The sequence below is a fragment of the Erythrolamprus reginae genome, chromosome 10 (assembly GCF_031021105.1).
Source record: "Erythrolamprus reginae isolate rEryReg1 chromosome 10, rEryReg1.hap1, whole genome shotgun sequence".
Lineage (NCBI taxonomy): Eukaryota > Metazoa > Chordata > Lepidosauria > Squamata > Dipsadidae > Erythrolamprus > Erythrolamprus reginae.
This window is the reverse complement of record NC_091959.1, coordinates 18,240,484-18,261,921: the sequence shown is the minus strand read 5'-3', so window position 1 is coordinate 18,261,921 and position 21,438 is coordinate 18,240,484. Positions and strand designations below refer to the sequence as shown.

General features: G+C 41.6%; 1 protein-coding gene across 1 annotated transcript in view; it reads left to right on the top strand.

Annotated features, from left to right (window-relative positions):
- ITGA11 (integrin subunit alpha 11) overlaps positions 1 to 21,438 on the top strand; it is a 149,308-nt gene that overhangs the window by 77,774 nt on the left and 50,096 nt on the right. Inside the window, exons 13-17 of the mRNA XM_070762793.1 lie at positions 1,994 to 2,134; positions 6,826 to 7,029; positions 14,533 to 14,663; positions 15,793 to 15,959; positions 20,045 to 20,187. Of these exons, the coding sequence (XP_070618894.1) occupies positions 1,994 to 2,134; positions 6,826 to 7,029; positions 14,533 to 14,663; positions 15,793 to 15,959; positions 20,045 to 20,187 (786 nt within the window). The remainder of the gene's footprint in view (positions 1 to 1,993; positions 2,135 to 6,825; positions 7,030 to 14,532; positions 14,664 to 15,792; positions 15,960 to 20,044; positions 20,188 to 21,438) is intronic.

Here is a 21,438-nt window from a genome sequence, read left to right as displayed (position 1 = left end):
ATTATTATTATTATTTATTAAATTTATATGCCGCCCCTCCCCAAAGACTCGGGGCGGCTTACAACATATAAAAGAAGTATACCTTGAGATATAATAATTAGGTTAAAATTAAGAGTTACATTTAAAAAGAAACTAAAAAGCCAATTAACATGCACACATACCCATTCAAATAAACCTACCATACGTTCACATAGAATCTAATGACCCCAGGCTTGGTGGCATAGATGAGCCCCCACAGAGAAGGCTCTTCCCCTAGATCCTGCCAAGTGACATTGTCTTTTGGAAGGTGAGAGGGTGGGGGCAGTGCGAATCCCCAGGGGGAGCTGATGCCAGAGGGCAGTGGCCCCCACAGAGAAGGCTCTTCCCCTAGATCCTGCCAAGTGACATTGTCTAGTTGACGGGACCTGTAGAAGGCCAACTCTGTGGGACCTGATTGGTCACTGGGATTCATATGGCAGGAGGCGGTCCCGTAAGTAATCTGGCCTCATGCCATGTAGGGCTTTATAGGTAATAACCAACAATTTGAATTGAGTCCGTATTTATGATATATTTATTATATATATATATATAAATATAAATATATATATGTGTGTGTGTGTGTGTGTGTGACATGTTTTTTTTTGCTGAATTTGAAAATTAAGGGAGACTAGGATAGATCTATTTCGGCCTTATTTTGGCCTCATCAGCTGGCCATACCCACTGGGACTTGAACCTGCAACCTTTGCCTTGTAAGGCAGAGAATTATCCTCTAGGCTACAGTATCCAATCCCTTCAGCTCTGCACCATATATTTGTTTTCGCAGATTTTCACGGGTATATGTATGTAGATTGTTCTGAGTTCGGGTTTTGACCCGTGTAATATTTTGAGTGTCTATGCGACCTTTCGGTGAAATCACATTCACCATCATCAGGCTGAAGTTCTAAGCTTCGTGCTGCTGTAGATATATCTATATCTATATATCTATATCTACAGCAGCACGAAGCTTACAACTTCAGCCTGATGATGGTGAATGTGATTTCACCGAAACGTCGCATAGACACTCAAAATATTACATGGGGCAAAACCCGAACTCAGAACAATCTACATATATATATATATATATATAATGTTATATGTTTTTTTATGTCGGATCACCCTGGTATATTGAAGGAACGTCACAGCTCCTTTTTGCCTCTAGGCCCAACCCAGGACCATTTCAAGGCAGTTAATTTATTTATAGCCGACAACTATATTACATTTGACATATGATGTTATATATATATATATTTTTCTTTTTTTCTTTTTTTGTATGTGGTGTTTTTTCTCTTATTTTGTACTTTGTTTTTAAAGTCTATATACTAATTAAAAAAAATTGGGGGGAAAAAGAGCACTCAGGATTCAGGATCAACCCTTCTGTTTTTCACTTTATCCTTTCAAAGCCATTTGTCTATGGGTCTGATATAATTTGCTGAAGAAATGCCTAGACAGGTTATAAATTGTAAGAAGAGTTGTCTCCTTTAAGAAGTTGATTTTGAATTTTTCTACTTCAAGAATGACTGAAGTGGCCAAATGGAATGAATAAGCAATGCTGAATCGCCTATTATACAGACACATTTCTGTCTATAAAAGAATGCAAATCTTGGCATTCATCAAGAATCCACTAAATACTATTCACTTGATGCAAATAGGCTTCAATTCTTTCAAACGAAGTTAATCGGGGGCCTTTTTGCCATGGACTTTCCGTAAGAGAATCAATTAACAGAAAGCAACTGAGAATAGCAGTTAATATGACCCTTAATCTTCCACGATCAAAGTGTTATTCTGTCCCTCCCTCTCTCTGAAGTGTATTCCAGAAGCAACGTCTAGACAAGGAGATGATGGATGGTTTCCTCTCAAAAATGCCTCTCATTCCAGTAGTATCATTACAGATGCCATTAATTTCTCAGAAGCATGAAATACAAAAGCAGAGCTCTGTAGTCTTCATTCTGTATATATTTTTCGTATCCTTTTTCAGATCGGCGCCTACTTTGGAAGTGAAATCAGCGCAGCAGATGTTGACGGGAACGGAATGACAGACGTTCTGTTGGTTGGAGCTCCCATGTATTTCAGTGAAGGGAGAGAGAGAGGAAAAGTCTATGTCTACAGCTTAAAAGAGGTAATTATTGGCTCTGCATTGACCCAGCTGCTCTGGCCTAGAGGTGGAACTCTTGCCTCACAAATCAGAAGGTTGTGAGTTCGATCCCAGATAGAGGCAGCTGTAGGGCCTCCTGCTTGGACACTGTTCTGCCGGGCTCTCCTCCTATCTCCTCGTCTCAATCATTTATGAAGATATTGAAGAGTACAGAACCTAAGACAGAACCTTGGGGTACCGCACTGCTTACTTCCCTCCTGGTGGGTTCCTCCCAGTTCAGACCAGTTCATCCGAACCAGTAATGACCTACTGGTGATGTCACAATGACATCACCGAACCAGATAGGTCAATGGCGGTCTCTGAGCACTGTCATATTTTATTTATTTATTTAATTTTTTTTTAAAAAAAATGTTTTCCTTCTGAGCATGTGCAAAAGGCGAGTTCTGGCACTGTGCATCTGGTCACCATCTTTTTTCCCTTTGGCTTTTTTGTCTCTTTGCCATGAGGTGCGGGAGGGAGCAACCTGGCAGTGAGGTATCCACTCCTGATATAGATGTAGTTCTATTGAGGACCACCCATTGAGTGTAGCTGGTCAACCAGTTTGTCTGGGTTCCAAGTAATAAATCAATAGAAAGCAGAACTGGAAATATCATCTTGGCACAAAACTGGTGAAAACTGACTCTGAATATTCCTGTAGTTTTCACCTGATTAAAATGTGACTCGAATCAGTCACTGTCACATTGTCCAATTAAGGTGCTGCCTGGTCACATGATAAGCCTGCTCCTCCCCTCTCCAGCCACCTGTTGCAATATTCTTGGTCCCCACAGGTTCCCCTCCCTATCCCATCTTTACATTATGATACTTGAAGCCTCCAAAATAGCACTAGCCAGGTTCACTTCAGAGTTGTTATTAATACATCTGATTCTCTCTAATTCACAAATTTTAAGGTTGTAGTCTACTTTATCAAATGCATTAGTGAAGTCTAAGTGAATTATGTTGACAGCATTTCACTGCTCCAATAATTTAATCACTTTGTCAAAGAATGCAATAACATTTGTCTGGCATGATCTATTTTTGACAAACCCATGTTGGCTTCTGTTATAATTTTGCTTGCCTCTAAGTCAGTGTTTTTCAACCAGTGTGCCGTGGCACACTAGTGTGCCGCGAGACATAGTCAGGTGTGCCGCGAAGAAGGAAGCTCAGGTTCTGGTCTCGCAACTTTTTGTTGAGAGAGTGAGAGTGAGAAAGAGAGAGAGAAAGAAAGAGAGAAAGAGAGAGAAAGAAAGAAAGCAAGAGAGAGAGAAAGAGAGTGAGAGAGAGAAAGAAAAGAGAGAAAGAGTGAGAGAGAAAGAAGGCAAGAGAGAGACAAAGAAAGAGAAAGAAAGCAAGAGAGAGAGAGAAAAAAGGAGTGGAAGGGAGAGAGAGAGAGAAATGAGCAAAAAGGGGAGGAAAAAAGAGAATTGAGAAAATGATTGAGACAGAGAATGAGAGTAAAGAGAAACAAAAGAGAGACTCTTGATTTAAAGCATATGATAAAAAGCACCCAAAGAATAAGAGAGAAAACCCCCCAGCCCTCACCTGTTTTTGGAAATGGTTCAAGAGTGTGTATACACACACACACACACACACACACACAAGGGTGGGGAGGAGACAGGGATGGAAAGAGAGAGGAGAGTGTCTTAGGGTGTCATTTTGTGTCATTTTGGTTGGTGGTGTGCCCCAGGATTTTGTAAAAGTAAAAAATGTGCCGCGGCTCAAAAAAGGTTGAAAATCACTGCTCTAAGTGTTTGTAGATTCATTGCTTATCTTTTCCAGAATCTTCCAAGGTATTGATGTCAGGCTGATATGTCTGTAATTTCCTGGATTTGTTTTTTTCTCCCTCCTTTTTTGAAGATGGAAACTGTTAGCTCTTTTCCAGTTCTCTGGTAGTTCCATGGTGCTCCAGGATATTTGAAAGACATGGTCCAGTGGTTCTGAGATCATGTCTGCTAGTTCCTTCAGAAATATGTGGTGTAATCCACCTGGACCCAGTGATTTGAACTTATATAGAGTGGGCAGATGTCTTCTTATCATTTTCTTGCTTTTTTTGACTTGCATTCCTAATATGTCTTTTATTATACTGTTTTTGATAGATTTTCCATTTATATAAAGATTGTGCAAATAATGAATTAAGCAGGTCTGCTTTCTCCTCAATGTTCATGACCTTCTTGCCATTTTCTTCCATTGATGGATATCTTTGCCTTTTTTGTCTTTTTACATGAAAGACGTTTTTTAATTGAATTTGATGTTTGTTGCAAGCTTGAATTCATTTTAAGCTTTAACTTTCCTGATTTTATCTTTTGCAGGTTCGGGCTATATCCTGTTATTCTGTCCTAGCTATGTGCCCCTCTTTCTACTTTTTATACTTGTTCTTTTTGTCTTTCAATTTATCAGAATGTGCAGCTATGTTGGTTTCTACTGAGATCTCTCATTTCAATTCTTTCAGGGTATTGTGCTAAATTGGGCTTTTATATACTTACTTTTTAAAGTTTCCCAAGCTTCTTGGGATGTTTTCCCCTCGAGGATTTCCATCCATGGAATTCTTCCCAAGCACTCTCAAAAATTTGTTGAAATGCAAGCATAAACAATAGAACAAAGTCAAACCGGATTCTTGGACTTGAAGAGAATCAGTTTCAAGTCCAAGAATCCGGTTTGACTTTGTTTTATTGTTTATGCTTGCATTATGTTGCATGATCATTCTCCCCTTAGTTTCCTGTAACTTCAATCCCTTCTATTAGAAACATAGAAACATAGAAGTCTGACGGCAGAAAAAGACCTCATGGTCCATCTAGTCTGCCCTTATACTATTTTCTGTATTTTATCTTAGGATGGATATATGTTTATCCCAGGCATGTTTAAATTCAGTTACTGTGGATTTATCTACCATGTCTGCTGGAAGTTTGTTCCAAGGATCTACTACTCTTTCAGTGAAATAATATTTTCTCATGTTGCTTTTGATCTTTCCCCCAACTAACTTCAGATTGTGTCCCCTTGTTCTTGTGTTCCCTTTCCTATTAAAAACACTTCCCTCCTGAACCTTATTTAACCCTTTAATATATTTAAATGTTTCGATCATGTCCCCCCTTTTCCTTCTGTCCTCCAGACTATACAGATTGAATTCATGAAGTCTTTCCTGATACGTTTTATGCTTAAGACCTTCCACCATTCTTGTAGCCCGTCTTTGGACCCGTTCAATTTTGTCAATATCTTTTTGTAGGTGAGGTCTCCAGAACTGAACACAGTATTTCATCTCTGTTACTGAGAATGTTAATCCAGTATGGCTTCTCTCTTTTTGGAAGACAAAATTGTCTGCTAGGTTTATAACGAATCTGTTTGATCTTCCACTAGGTGCAGAGTTTGTCTCCTAGTTGATGTCAGGGTAGTTAAATCCCCCATTACTATTGAGGAGTATTTCCTACATACTTTAGATAAATGATTAACAAAAGGTTCATCTATTTCCTCTGGTTGGGTGGGTGGCCTGTAGTGTACCCTGTGACAATGATGCTATTTTTTTCCCTGAAATATATATTGTGGTGGGAAATTCTACTAATGTAACAGTAGAAATGAAGATTCTTTGGGTTCAAAAGACATACTATTTTTCTGAAATTATGGAGAGTGGTGAGCTGATGATGCCAAAAGGTAGGGGAATGATGGAAAATAATGAAATGTTACTTTTATTTTTTTTTTAAGAAAAAACAAGTGTGGCATATAACAACTTATTAACAAAATCCTAAAACACTAAAAAGCTTGGCAAGACAAACACCAACACCAAGAAAGTTCTTTATCAAATAGCAGAAGAAAAACCACTGCATTTAATAAAGCTTCTGCTCAGCAAACTCTGGGGGTCTAGGACAACTCACTGCGGCCAACTTGCCATGGGGCAATTCAGTGCTGTGTTAATAGTTTTATTTAGTTATTTTTATTATTGGTGACTATTTTCATCAAAATTATTGTAACTCTTTTGTTTCAGATTATTTTATTATTAACGGCTACGGTTCAGTTGAAATTAATGTAACGTTTGTATTTGTTGAATTATTTATTTATTTATTTATTGGATTTGTATGCCGCCCTTCTCCGGAGACTTGGGGCGGCTAACAACAATGATAAAAAACAGTGTACGATAGTAATCTGATGTTAAAAATGATTAAAAACCCATTAATATAAAAACCAAACATACATACATACATACCATGCATAGAATTGTAAAGGCCTAGGGGGAAAGAGGATCTCAATTCCCCCATGTCTGACGGCAGAGGTGGGTTTTAAGTAGCTTAAGAAAGGCAAGGAGGGTGGGGGCAATTCTAATCTCTGGGGGAGCTGGTTGCAGAGGGCTGGGGCCACCACAGAGAAGGCTCTTCCCCTGGGTCCTGCCAAGCGACATTGTTTAGTTGACGGGACCTGGAGAAGATCCACTCTGTGGGACCTAACTGGTCACTGGGATTCGTGCAGCAGAAGGCGGTCCCTGAGATATCCCGTGGCAAGTTGGCCATGGCGAGTTTTGCATTCTCCCATTCTGAACTGTGGTGTCAATTTCAATGCATTCTTCTGCCTGGATTTCTCACTTTCTCTATTTCTTTCCTTTTTTTGAGGGGCAGCAAGTTTTCTGACAAATTGCATTCATGGTTAATTCCGCTCTGGTACACAAATGTGCTTTGTCATCTTTTCTCTTCTTAAAGAACCAGTTTGTTCCTAATGGAGCCCTGAAGGACTTGCCCAGCTACCAGAATTCCAGGTTTGGCTCCTGCATCGCCTCTGTACCTGACTTGAACCAGGATTCTTACAGTGATGTCGTTGTGGGGGCACCTCTGGAGGATGAGCATCAGGGAGCTCTGTACATCTTCCACGGTTATAAGGAAAATCTGATCCGGAGATATAAACAGGTATAGAATCTCTCTAGGCCAGTGTTTTCCAAACAGTGTGCCGCGGCACACTAGTGTGCTGCGAGACATGGTCAGGTGTGCCGCGAAGCTCAGAGAGAAAGAAAGCAAGAGAGAGAGAAAGAGCAAGCGAGAGAGAAAGAGAACAAGAGAGAGAAAGAGCAAGCGAGAGAGAAAGAGAACAAGAGAAAGAGAGAGAGAAAGAAAGCAAGAGAGAGAGAGAAAGAGAGGGAGGGAAGGAGAGAGAGAGAAAGACATAGAGGGAGGTAGGGAGAGAGAGAGAGAGAAAGAGCAAAAAAAGAGAGGAAGAAAGAGGAAGGAAGGGAGAGAAACAGGGAGGGAGAAAGAAATAGAGCGAAGGGGAGGAAGAGAGAGAGAGAGAATTTTTTGTCCAAACTTTTTTTACACCCCCCCCTCAATGTGCCCCAGGGTTTCGTAAATGTAAAAAATGTGCCGTGGCTCAAAAAAGGTTGAAAATCACTGCTCTAGGCTGTGGGACAAAGGCAGAGTAGGAGTGATGGTTGGGGGTCTACATTGGCTTTTGGGCTTGAATGAAATTCAATTCGATTTGATTCAATTTATTAGATATTTATGCCGCCCCTCTCCGAAGACTCGGGGCGGCTCACAACAATAATAAAAACAATATTCCAGCGAAAAACAAATGTAATATTAAAAAGCACATAAAACCCTATCATATTTTTAAAAAGCAAACAACATATACATACCCAAACATAAATATAAAAAAGCCTGGGGGAAAGGTGTCTCAACTCCCCCATGCCTGGCTGTATAGATGGGTCTTGAGTAATTTACGAAAGACAAGGAGTGTGGGGGCAGTTCTAATCTCTGGGGGGAGTTGATTCCAGAGGGCAGGGGCTGCCACAGAGAAGGCTCTTCCCCTGGGGCCCGCCAAACGACATTGTCGACGGGACCCGGAGAAGGCCAACTCTGTGGGACCTTATCGGTCGCTGGGATTCAGCTAATACAATATAATTAATTAATTAATAATAATAATAATAATAATAATAATAATAATAATAATATATTAGATTTGTATGCCACCCCTCTCCGGAGACTCAGAGCAGCTCACAACAATAGTGTACAAATCCAATATTTTTTTGAAAAAAATTAAAAACCCTTGTCATTAAAATAGTCACACAACCCAATCAAACCATACATAAATCGTAAAAGCTAGGGGTATATCAATTTCCCCATGCCTGGCGACATAGGTGGGTTTTCAACAACTTGCGAAAGGCGAGGAGGGTGGGGGCAGTTCTAATTTCTGGGGGGAGTTGATTCCAGAGGGCCGGGGCCACCACAGAGAAGGCTCTTCCCCTGGCCCCCGCCAGATGGCATTGCTTAGTTGACGGGACCCGGAGAAAGCCAACTCTGTGGGACCTAATCGGCCGCTGGGATTCGTGCGGCAGAATATATTTAACATTGGTAAAATCTCTGCATGTAATAATTTTGTTCTGGTGACATTCATTTTATTCATATCGCCAGGGATCCTGGGGGTTTGCCCAAGGAATCCTACATTGTCTCAGTTGGTTCACCCCTGCAGTTGGGAACAGACTATTGTTATGAATCTGAGTGGCAACTTGAAAGCTTTGCTGGACAAGAGAGAATAAACAGAACAACCATAGATCTCCTCATCCATTTCCTAGAAACCAGTTAGTTAGAAAAGGATAAGGCTGCAGGTCATTGGTGCCCCTCAACGAAGTGGCAGCAGTGGGACTCTGAATAAACTGTAGAATTGGTGCCTTAAACCTGCACAGAAATACCGGCAATATGCAACTTGCAAACAGTCACTTAGCAACCATTCAAAGTTACAATAGAACCCCCCAAAAGCTGCTTGTTATCTTATTTCAAAGTGATAACAGCGGCACCCTCTGCAATCATGTGATCACATTTTGGGTGCTTGGCAACCAGCTCACTTTGATGTCTGTCCACAGCATCCTGCAGTCACGTGACTACAGTTTTCAATTTTTTAAAAAAAAATTCCAGGAAAAAGGGAAAAAAATTAAAGAGAAAATTCATGCAGTTAAGATGGCCATGTTCACTTAACTATCGCCACAAAAAAGGCTGAAAACGTGGGTCTATTCACCTTGATCCATAACAACTACTTCCAGGTTATATTTATTTATTTATTCGATTTTTATGCTGCCCTTCTCCTTAGACTCAGGGCAGCTTACAACATGTTAGCAATAGCACTTTTTTAACAGAGCTAGGCTATTGCCCCCACAATCCGGGTCCTCATTTTACCCACCTCAGAAGGATGGAAGGCTGAGTCAACCTTGAGCCGGTGATGAGATTTGAACCGCTGACCCTCAGATCTACAAGTCAGCTTCAGTGGCCTGCAGTACAGCACTCTACCTTCTGCGCCACCTCGGCTCATCATATTATGATCGTAAGATGAGGATTACCTGTATTTTATATTTTCTCACATTGGCAATATAATTTGGAACCCAGTTCAACTCTTATAGATGATATAATCTAGTTAAGCAGTGGATGAGTTCAAACAAATGGCTCTGATCTCTGTATCTTTGGTTGCTGCATCTATTGACACGAGTGTTCAAGCAGGTTTTGCCAGCATATGGTAGCTACTTCTGGAAGAAAGAAAACACCTGAAAACAAAAACCTGAGTATTCAAAACAGCCATAATGATGATTCCATCCTATGCATGCGGAGGACATGTTGCATGCTAAAGACCTACAGAACCTGAAGTGTTTCAAACAAGATATTTCAGCCAGTCTTGGGCAGTGATGGTGGAATGAGGGCTTTTCCGCAGTTGCACAGCTCATAACACACCACAGTTGAAAACGAAATCACATAAATCACATGACTTCAGAGGATAATTAGAACTGCAGAAAAAACAATCTGGAACCCATACCACATCTTGGACATCAACACCCTCGAAAACGTCCAAAGATACTTCACCAGAAGAGCCCTTCACTCCTCCTCTCGAAACAGAATGCCCTACGAAAATAGACTAACAATCCTGGATCTAGAAAGCTTAGAACTACGACACCTAAAACACGATTTAACTATTGCCCACAAGATCATATGCTGCAACGTCCTGCCTGTCAATGACTACTTCAGCTTCAACCACAACAACACAAGAGCACGCAACAGATTCAAACTTAATATTAATCGCTCCAAACCTGACTGTAAAAAATATGACTTTAGCAATCGAGTTGTCGAAGCGTGGAACTCATTACCGGACTCAGTAGTGTCAACCCCTAACCTCCAACACTTCTTCCTTAGACTATCCACGTTTGACCTCTCCAGGTTCCTAAGAGGTCAGTAAGGGGCGTACATAAGTGCACTAGTGTGCCTTTCGTCTCCTGTCCAATTGTCTCTCCTTATCTCATATATCATATATCTTTTCTTCCTTTCATATATCTTCTCCTCTATTTTTATATTTTTTTTCTTCTATCCTTTTCTTTATATATAATACTACATGTCTATTCTCTTCAATATGTATTCTGTATTGGAGAAAAATAATAAATACAATAAAACAAATAAATAAATAACCTGCCTTCTATCGAGGACCTGTATACTGCACGAGTCAAAAAGAGGACGGTGAAAATATTTACTGACCCCTCGCATCTGGACACAAATTGTTTCAACTCCTACCCTCAAAATGTCACTACAGAGCACTGCACACCAAGACAACTAGACACAAGAACAGTTTTTTTCCCTAATGCCATCAATCTACTAAACAAATAATTCCCTCAACACTCAAACTTTTTTCTAAGTCTGCACTTCTATTTCTACTAGTTTTTTATCATCATTCCTCACCCATTTCCTCCCACTTAGCTGTATGACTGTAACTTGTTGCTTGTATCCTAAGATTTTTATTAATATTGATTGTTTCTTCATTGCTTATTTGACCCCTATGACAATCATTAAGTGTTGCAGCTCATGACTCTTGACCAATGTCTCTTTTTCTTTTATGTACAATGAGAGCATATGCACCAAGACAAATTCTTTGTGTGTCCAATCACACTTGGCCAATAAAGAATTCAATTCAATTCTGTTCTATTCTATTCTATCTTTATTGCTCTGGATGAATCAGCAGAAGACACCTACTTGGCTGGAAAGTTACAAAAAAATGCCTCCCCCAAAGAGCTGGATTGGCCATGGGGGGGCTAAGAAAGACAGCGGCCACGCTACAATGAACATATCTGCTCATTTTCATATCAGTGAAACCATGCACACAAAAAATCACAAAAAAGGTCTATTTAGAAACATAGAAACATAGAAGTCTGACGGCAGAAAAAGACCTCATGGTCCATCTAGTCTGCCCTTATACTATTTTCTGTATTTTATCTTAGGATGGATATATGTTTATCCCAGGCATGTTTAAATTCAGTTACTGTGGATTTATCTACCACGTCTGCTGGAAGTTTGTTCCAAGGATCTACTACTCTTTCAGGAAAATAATATTTTCTCATGTTGCTTTTGATCTTTCCCCCAACTAACTTCAGATTGTGTCCCCTTGTTCTTGTGTTCACTTTCCTATTAAAAACACTTCCCTCCTGAACCTTATTTAACCCTTTAATATATTTAAATGTTTCGATCATGTCCCCCCTTTTCCTTCTGTCCTCCAGACTATACAGATTGAGTTCATTAAGTCTTTCCTGATACGTTTTATGCTTAACGCCTTCCACCATTCTTGTAGCCCGTCTTTGGACCCGTTCAATTTTGTCAATATCTTTTTGTAGGTGAGGTCTCCAGAACTGAACACAGTATTCCAAATGTGGTCTCACCAGCATTGTATATAGCGGGATCATAATCTCCCTCTTCCTGCTTGTTATACCTCTAGCTATGCAGCCAAGCATCCTACTTGCTTTCCCTACCGCCTGACTGCACTGTTCACCCATTTTGAGACTGTCAGAAATCATTACCCCTAAATCCTTTTCTTTTGAAGTATTTGCTAACACAGAACTGCCAATACAATACTCAGATTGAGGATTCCTTTTCCCCAAGTGCATTATTTTACATTTGGAAACATTAAACTGCAGTTTCCATTGCTTTGACCATTTATCTAGTAAAGCTAAATCATTTACCATATTACAGACCCCTCCAGGAATATCAACCCTATTGCACACTTTAGAGTCATCGGCAAATAGGCAAACTTTCCCTACCAAACCTTCCCCTATGTCACTCACAAACATATTAAAAAGAATAGGACCCAGAACAGACCCTTGTGGCACACCGCTTGTAACCTGACTCTGCTCAGAATACTCGCCATTAACAATAACTCTCTGATGTCTATGCTTCAGCCAGCTGCAAATGAAAATATCACAATGCAGCTCACGCCTAGCCTACAAAAACCATGTTTTACAACATTTACAACAGCAAAGCTGCAGGACAGCAGATGAGTTGCAACACATGAAAATTCCCATCGCTGCGACTACTAGTTCAAAAAAGTTCAAAAAATGATGTCTATCTTCTGCATCAATGTCTCTTGCTATCAACCATCCTACAGGCACCAGGGCAGTGTTTCCCAACCTTGGCAACTTGAAGATACGCTGGCTGGGGAATTCTGGGAGTTGAAGTCCAAATATCATCAAGTTGCCCAAGGTTGGGAAACACTGCACTAGGGCCTTTCTGTTGGTGCATACAAAAACGAATGCTGCAGACAAGCCTCTGGAAATAAACTCAGGTCCTTTAACTGCAGGACGGGATTAAGGAAGCCAGATTCACAGGGATTTTCTTTAATGAGTTTAATGTGAAAGATTAGAGTACTAAATCTTGGGAATGGAGCCTTTACTTCTCCTTTATGAGTGTGCCCCTTGAGGCAGGCTTCTTTGAAGCTTTGAGTCTCTCTTTCCCATCTGGTTGCAGGATATTTCTTACCTAAGCCAGTTAGGCTTCAGACTGTTTGTGTTTGAAGATGCTTCTCCTTCCCTCTTGCTGTTCCCAAAATGGGTTCTGCTGAGTTCTGATACTGAAGAGACAGGAGACTGATGGAGTAACTTCAGCTCTCTAAATGGAAGAAGTAGAAACCAAAGCCCTAAATTCCTTCAAAGGAATTCCACCCACTCACTAGTGATGATACTTGGGTGAAGAACAAAACACAGAAATTGAAAGGACCCACCAAACACATCCACTCTGTGGACAGATACATCAAATTCATGCAGGAAGATGTTGAAGGAAATTGTCTGGTCTTCTTGGACTCTGCAGTACGCATTAAGGAAGACAGAAGCCTTAACACTGGAGTTTACAGAAAACCCACCCATAGAGATCAATATTTATATTTTGATTCTCACCACCAGTGATGGGCTCCTACGGGAATGATCAGGAACACAGTTCCGGTAGCAAAATTTGGAGCTCCACCCCAGAGCGCCCAATTTGCACCGAAAGATGTTGAAACAAAATGCATTAGACACACCCACGGTATGGTAGTAAACATTTTGGTAGCCCATCACTGCTCACCACCCACTGGAATACAAAATGGGGGATATCAAAACAAAGAAAAGAATACAGCGGTACCTCTACTTAAGAACGCCTCTACTTAAGAACTTCTCTAGATAAGATTTTTGTTCAAGATTTTTCTGCCTCTTCTTAAGAACCATTTTCTACTTAAGAACCTGAGCCCGGAAAAATTTCCCAGGAAATTTGAGAGCGGCATGAAGGCCTGGCCAGCTTCTTGCCATTCCCCCTTTAATCCCGTCAATCTTGGGCTTTTCTGGGCTGCCAGAGGAGCCTTTTGGTGGCGCTTAAGGAGGCTTTGGCAGTCCAGAGCGAACAAAGCATTTTCCTTTCACTGGGCACTTGGAGAGGGAATAAACCTCTGCCAGCGCCCAGAGAAAAGAAACACTCTCTTCACTCTGGGCAGCGACTGTTCTCATCCTCTTCTTCCTCCTCCTCCTCCCGCCCAAATTCTGAGCTTTTATTTCTTTCCTAATGGGTTTGCATGCATTATTTGCTTCTACTTACAAATTTTTCTGCTTAAAAACCTGGTCATGGAACGAATTAAGTTCTTAAGTAGAGGTACCACTGTACATAAAGAAAGCCCTGAGAATGTGTAGCTATCCCAAGTGGGCCTTCATCAAATCCCAAAAGAGACCCAGCAGGAGCTTCTTCTTAACAGACAAAGAAGAAAACAATAAATAAAGCAATGTTGTTATTCCTTACATTGCAGGAATATCTGAAAAACTTAGGGCCATGATTGTGAACCTATGGCACACATGCCATTGCCCCAGGTCAACTCCTCTGCGCAAATTAGAACTGTGGAACGTAACAGAAGAGGGAATTATTAAACACAGGGAGAGTCATTTAAATTGATGCCAACTGGCTTTTTTTCATGGCCACACCCAACTAGTTTTTCAAGGACGACCTTCTCTCACTCGTCTAGGGACTCTGGAAACTGGACTCAATCAATAGGACTTGTACACAGAGATGTAATTTGGGTGTGCATGCTTGTTAAAGTACATAATCACTTTTGCACAGCTACTGTATGTTTAAAGAAACCTCTTTTTTCCCTCCTTGGTCTTCCAGAGAATTGCAGCTGCTGATCTTTCTCCTGGCTTTATGTATTTTGGGAGCAGCATCCATGGAAACCTGGATATGAATGAAGACAAGCTGGTGGATCTTGCTGTGGGCTCCCGTGGAAATGCTGTCCTATTATGGTTGGTCATATCAAAGTCTGGTTCATTCAAAGTGAAACTTTGGGGCAAAGAGGAAGGGAATGAAACCTAACCAACCCCTCAAGTTAGTAGGTGTCCGTTAGTAGGAGCCTGGGGCAGTGATGGTGAACCTTTTTTTCCTTGAGTGCCAAAAGAGTGTATGCGTGCGCTATTGCAATGCACAAGTGCCTCATAATTCAATGCCTGGGGAGGGTGAAAACAGCTTCCCACCACCACCTGGAGGCCCTCTGGAGGCCGGAAACGGACTGTTTCCCAGCTTCTACTGGGCCCACTAGACTTGTGTTTTGCCCTCCCCAAGCTCCAAAGGCTTCCCTGGAGCCAGGGGAGAGTGAAAACGCCTTCCCCCATCTCCCTGGAGGCTCTCTGGAAGCCAAAAATGTCCTCTCAGGACCTCTATGCAAGCCAAAAATCAGCTGGCCAGCACACACATTCATGTTGGAGCTGAGCTAGGGCAATGGCTCGCATGCCAGCAGATATGGCTCCGCGTGCCACCTGTGGCACCCGTGCCATAAGTTCGCCACCACTAGCCTAGGGAGCAAGAGTGCAAGCAACTGATTTTTTTTAGATCCATGCCCCTCCTGGCTTGTGAAAGCTTACCGGGTGGTGACATGCAGATGCCTTCTGGCAGTGATTAATACTTCCCTGTGGGAGGGGGTGGTACCCTAAAATCTTAAGAAGGCTGTGGTCAGAAGTGGGCTGCTAAGGTGGAATGGTGATGTGTGCTTGCCCCCATGGCTCTGAGTGCTAATGGAGTCCAGTGCAATTCTGCTACTGCACATGGGCCACAGGCACACCTGCGTGTCCGCGCGCAATATCGCTCCTTGCCCAGGTGCAGTAGCAGAATTGCGCTGGATTCCGCTAGCACTCAGAACCACACATCCCCGCTCCACCTTACCAGCTCACCTGTAGCTGGGGTCCTCTCTCTTCTCAAGAAGCCATCATTAGACCCCGTTGGATAATTTTCACCTTGTCTCACCTTGCCTTACTGTAGCACACAACTGCAGCAAGGAAGCTTTTTCCTCCGTTGAATCCAAAGGTCTGAGCCCACCGCCCAGTAACGCGTTTCTGGACTGACTCAAGATATCAGCTGCTTTTCCTTCTTCCCTATAAGGTCCCGCAGTGTGGTCCAAATCAATGCCACCCTCCAGTTTGAGCCCTCCAAAATCAACATCTTCACCAAGGACTGTGTTCGCAATGGAAAAGAGGCCACCTGTCTGTCAGCCTTTGTTTGCTTCACTGCTGTTTTCCTCTCTGCTCATTTTCAGACAGCTCATGTAGGTAAGTGTACCTCCCTTATGAAACCAGGTTGCAACGCCTTGGTCTCTTCAGCTTTGAAAGACAGTGTTTAAGGCAGAGGTCCCCAACCTTTTTTGCACCAGGGACCGGCTTTAAGCTAGACCAGTTTTCCACAGCCCGGGGGGGGGGGGGGGCTTTGGTCAAATGGGGGTGGGGTTATGGAGGGGTGGAGCTTAGTGACGCAGGTCTCCACACTTCTCCACAGGGCGGGGAGAATCAGGAGGCTCCTTTGGCGGCTGGGGGCTGCCTGGCTTTGTGATTTTGGCTGGGGGGGGAGTTAGGAAGGTCCTACTTCTCCCCCCCCAGCCAAAAATTCAAAGCCTATCTGCTGGATACGGGCGATGAGTGGGACAGAGCGGCCCAGAAGCCTCTTGCAGCAGCTGCCACAGCCACCGGCTTCGGCACCGCTCGTCCCGCTCATCGCCCGTATCCAGCAGATAGGCTTTGAGTTTTTGGCTGGGGGGGGAGAAGTAGGACCTTCCTAACTCCCCCCCAGCCAAAATCACAAAGCCAGGCAGCCCCCAGCCGCCAAAGGAGCCTCCTGATTCTCCCCGCCCTGCCCGACGCCCCACCCTGTCCTGCATAATGTCCTCTGCCGGGAGGGCAGCGGCGCCGCGGACCGGCTGGAAAACCCCAACGGCCCAGTCCCGGTCCACGGACCGGCGGTTGGGGACCTCTGGTTTAAGGGGTGACTTGATCGAAGTGTATAAAATCATGCATGGGATAGAAAAGGTGGATAGAGAAAAATTCTTTTCTCTATTACACAATAATAGGGCAAGGGGGCACTCTCTAAAGCTCATAGGTAAGAAAGCGAGGACAAATCAAGAGAAATATTTCTTCACACAGAGGGTTTATGGAATTCACTTCCAGAAGAGGTCATGACAGCTGTCAGCCTTGATAGCTTCAAGGCAGGATTAGACAGATTCATGGATGCCAAGTGTATCAGTGGTTATCGAAACGGATGTCTATGTGCCGCCTCTATGTTGATTGAGGCAGGATTCCTTTGAATACCATTTGTTGGGGTTCAAAGGGAAGGGAGGGTTTTGCCTTCTCTTTTTGCTCAAGATCCCCATGGACAATTGGTGGGCCACTGTGTGACACAGAATGCTGGACTCGATGGGCTTTGGCCTGATTCAGCATGGCTCTTCTTAGGTTCTTAGGTTCTTAAGTGGCCAGGTCTGCCCTCCCTTGAGGGTTCTTCTCCCCATTGGGTGTCTGTATTGCTCCCCAAGGGAGAGGGCTGTTATTCAGGACACAATCCTGTCCCAGATGCTCAGGGCAAGGAACCAGGAGATGAAAGAAGCATTGTCACCATAACCCAGCAATTACAAGGAAGCCCCTCTTAACTTCTTCCCATCACTTTGATTTAATCATCACTTGCTTATTTAAAGTAAGTTTCCTATTTAAGAAGTATATTTATAAGACAATTTTGGCAGTCTATGGAAGCGTGCAGAATGCGACCGCGAGAGCTATCGTGGGGTTACCTAGATTCGCCCACGTCTCTCCAACACTCCATGCCCTGCACTGGTTGCCGATCAGTTTCCAGTCGCAATTCAAAGTGTTGGTAATGACCTATAAAGCCCTACATGGTATTGGACCAGAATACCTCCGGAACCGTCTTCTGCCGCACGAATCCCAGCAGCCGATAAGGTCCCACAGAGTTGGCCTTCTCCGGGTCCCGTTGACTAAACAATGTCGTCTGGCGGGCCCCAGGGGAAGATCCTTCTCTGTGGTGGCCCCAGCCCTCTGGAATCAACTCCCCCCAGAGATTAGAACTGCCCCCATCCTCCTTGTCTTTTGTAAATTGCTTAAGACCCACCTGTATCGCCAGGCAGGAGGGAATTGAGATATCTCCCCCAGGCTTATATAGTTTTATGTATGGTATGCTTGTGTTGTATGGTTTTAATGACAGGTTTTTTAGATGTCTTTAAAATATTAGATTTGTTAAATTGTTATATTGTTACTATTGCTGTTGTGAGCCGTCCTGAGTCTGAGGGGAGGGGCGGCATACAAATCTAATAATTTATTATTATTATTATTATTGTTGTTGTTGTTGTTGTTGTTCTTGTTCTTGTTCTTGTTCTTGTTTTGTTATATTATTATTATTATTATTATTATTATTATTATTATTAACAACCACATGAATGGTGGAGGAATTGGGCTGCAGAAGGAGTTCATAGAGTTCACAGAGCACTGATGATGTTACCTAGTCAAGTCATGAATAGTGATGGGTGAACCCAACGGTGTTCGGGTTCGGCAAGTTCGGACGAACTTTACCCAAAATTCGGCCGAGCCCGAACCGAACCCGAACTCGAACCCGAACGGGGAATCCCTCCCACAAAGAGATTCCGGGGGGAGAGCTTTGATGTCACGGGCAGGTTGCTAAGGACGCCAAGGTGATCACTTCCTGGATTCCATGGTGACGTCAAAGCTCCGAACGCCGAACACGACCCTGAACTTTGCCTTAAGTTTCAAAAAAATTTGGGTTCGTGTTCGGCATATCGAACACTGCAAAATTCGGTATGGACCCGAATTGTGCGAGTTCACTACTCATGAAACATTTGCAAGAAAAGAAACAGACTCAGAGAGCCCCATGGACTCCTCATTTCAACCCTGAACCACAAATATTCTCCCTTATTTATTCAATTTTTTTTATACTGCCCTTTTCCTTAGACTCAGGGCAGCTTACAACATGTTAGCAATAGCACTTTTTAACAGAGAACCAGCCTATTGCCCCCACAATCCGGGTCCTCATTTTACCCACCTTGGAAGGATGGAAGGCTGAGTCAACCTTGAGCTGGTGATGAGATTTGAACCGCTGACTTGCAGATCTAGCAGTCAGCTTTAATGGCTTGTAGTACTGCAGTCTACCCACTGCGCCATCTCAGCTCATACTTATTAATATGAGATTTGAAATAACTTGAGATTCTGGTCTCAAGATAGTTCTACATTTTATTTCATTTTATTTTGTACCCTGTGAGCCGCCCCGAGTCTTTGGAGAAGGGCGGTATACAAGTCTAATAAATAATAATAATAATAATAATAATAATAATAATGACAATAATAGTAATAATAATAGTAGTAATATAATAACAATAACAATAATAATTTCACAATAGAGTCTACGGAGAGGGGTGACATACAAATCTAATTAATAATAATAATAATAACAATAATAGTAATAGTAATAATAATAGTAGTAATATAATAACAATAACAATAACAATAATAATTTCACAATAGAGTCTACAGAGAGGGGCGGCATACAAATCTAATAAATAATAATAATAATTATTATTATTATAATGACAATAATAGCAATAGTAATAATAATAGTAGTAATATAATAACAATAACAATAATAATTTCACAATAGAGTCTATGGAGAGGGGCGACATACAAATCTAATAAATAATAATAATAATAATAATGACAATAATAGTAATAGTAATAATAATAGTAGTAATATAAAAACAATAACAATAACAATAATAATTTCACAATAGAGTCTACGGAGAGGGGCGGCATACAAATCTAATAAATAATAATAATAATAATAATAGTAATAATAATAATAATAATGACAATAATAATAGTAATAATAATAGTAGTAATATAATAACAATAACAATAACAATAATAATTTCACAATAGAGTCTACGGAGAGGGGCGGCATACAAATCTAATAAATAATAATAATAATAATGACAATAATAGTAATAATAATAATAGTAGTAGTAGTAATAATATAAAAACAATAACAATAACAATAATAATTTCACAATAGAGTCTACGGAGAGGGGCGGCATACAAATCTAATAAATAATAATAATAATAATAATAGTAATAATAGTAATAATAATAATAATGACAATAATAATAGTAATAATAGTAGTAGTAATATAATAACAATAACAATAACAATAATAATTTCACAATAGAGTCTACGGAGAGGGGCGGCATACAAATCTAAATAATAATAATAAAATAATAATAATAATAATAATAATAATAATAATAATAATAATAATAAAAAATTATTTAGCCTCAATCTTCCTTTATTTCAGCACTGAATTACAATCTCACCATTGATGAACGGCGATATATCCCACGAGCCTATCTGGATGAAAATGGAGAGCGACTTGCCCACAAGGAAGCCACCTTGCTTGCCGGGCAGGCACATTGTGACAGGATGGATTTTCATGTCTTGGTAGGGATTTTCTTCTTGGGGAATTGCATTCACATTTTGTTTTTGTCTCAAAAGAGCAGAAAGATTGTCACTTCTCTGGGGTGTTTGTAGGCAGGAGGTGTTGGAGGAAGAGGCTTTGCAAGATGGTAAACATGGCGGCACAACTGAAGTTCTGCCCCTTTGGTACAGGTGTGTCAATTTTGACCCCCCCAAGTGCAGGGGTGTCAAACTCAAGCATTGTGTGCCATTTCTGCACATTCTGCATCTGTTTTATATCATGGCAACAAAAAACTGGATTCAATATTGCTGGCATGGTCTTACTGAGGCTTTATAAAGCAGGGCTAATACTTCACGTGATTTTGATTCTATGCCTCTGTTTATACAACTAAGGATGGTTTTTGCTGTCACACGCTGCTAAGTCATGTTTAAATGATCATCCACTAGGACTCCAAAGCCCCTTTCATTGTTTTTGAGTCAGGTTTCCCTTAATCTGTATCTGTACCTTGCTTTTTTCCACATTAAATTTGATGTTGTTGGATTGGGGCAGGGCCCATTGTTCAAGTCTGTCAAGATCTTTTGGGGTCCTGAGCTTGTCTTCAGGGCTGTTGCTTATTCACGCCATTTGATAAGTTCTCTTTCTATTCACTCATCTAAGTCGTTTATGAAGATTTGAAGAGTACTGGGCCTAAGAGAGAACCTTATGGTACTTGGCTGCTTACGTCCCTTCATGTAGTGCCAAAGCCCACTGCAACAACATCGCTAAGAAGGCCTCAAGAGTTGTTCATCTAATCCTACGTAGCTTCTGCTCTGGAAATCTCACATTACTTACCAGAGCTTACCAAACTTTCGCCAGACCCATCCTTGAATACAGCTCATTTGTTTGGAACCCATAGCACATCTCAGACATTAACACCCTTGAAAATGTTCAAAGATACTTCACAAGAAGAGCCCTTCATTCCTCTACTTGAAACAGAATACCCTACGAAACAAGACTTACAATCCTGGGTCTTGAAAGCTTAGAACTACGACGCCTTAAACATGATCTAAGTATTGCCCACAAGATCATATGCTGCAATGTCCTGCCTGTCAAAGACTACTTCAGCTTCAACCACAACACCACAAGAGCACACAACAGATTCAAGCTTAATATTAACCACTCCAAACTTGAGTGTAAAAAATATGACTTTAGTAATCGGGTTGTCGAAGTGTGGAACTCCTTACCAGACTCTATAGTATCATCCCCTAACCCCCAACATTTTACCCTTACACTAT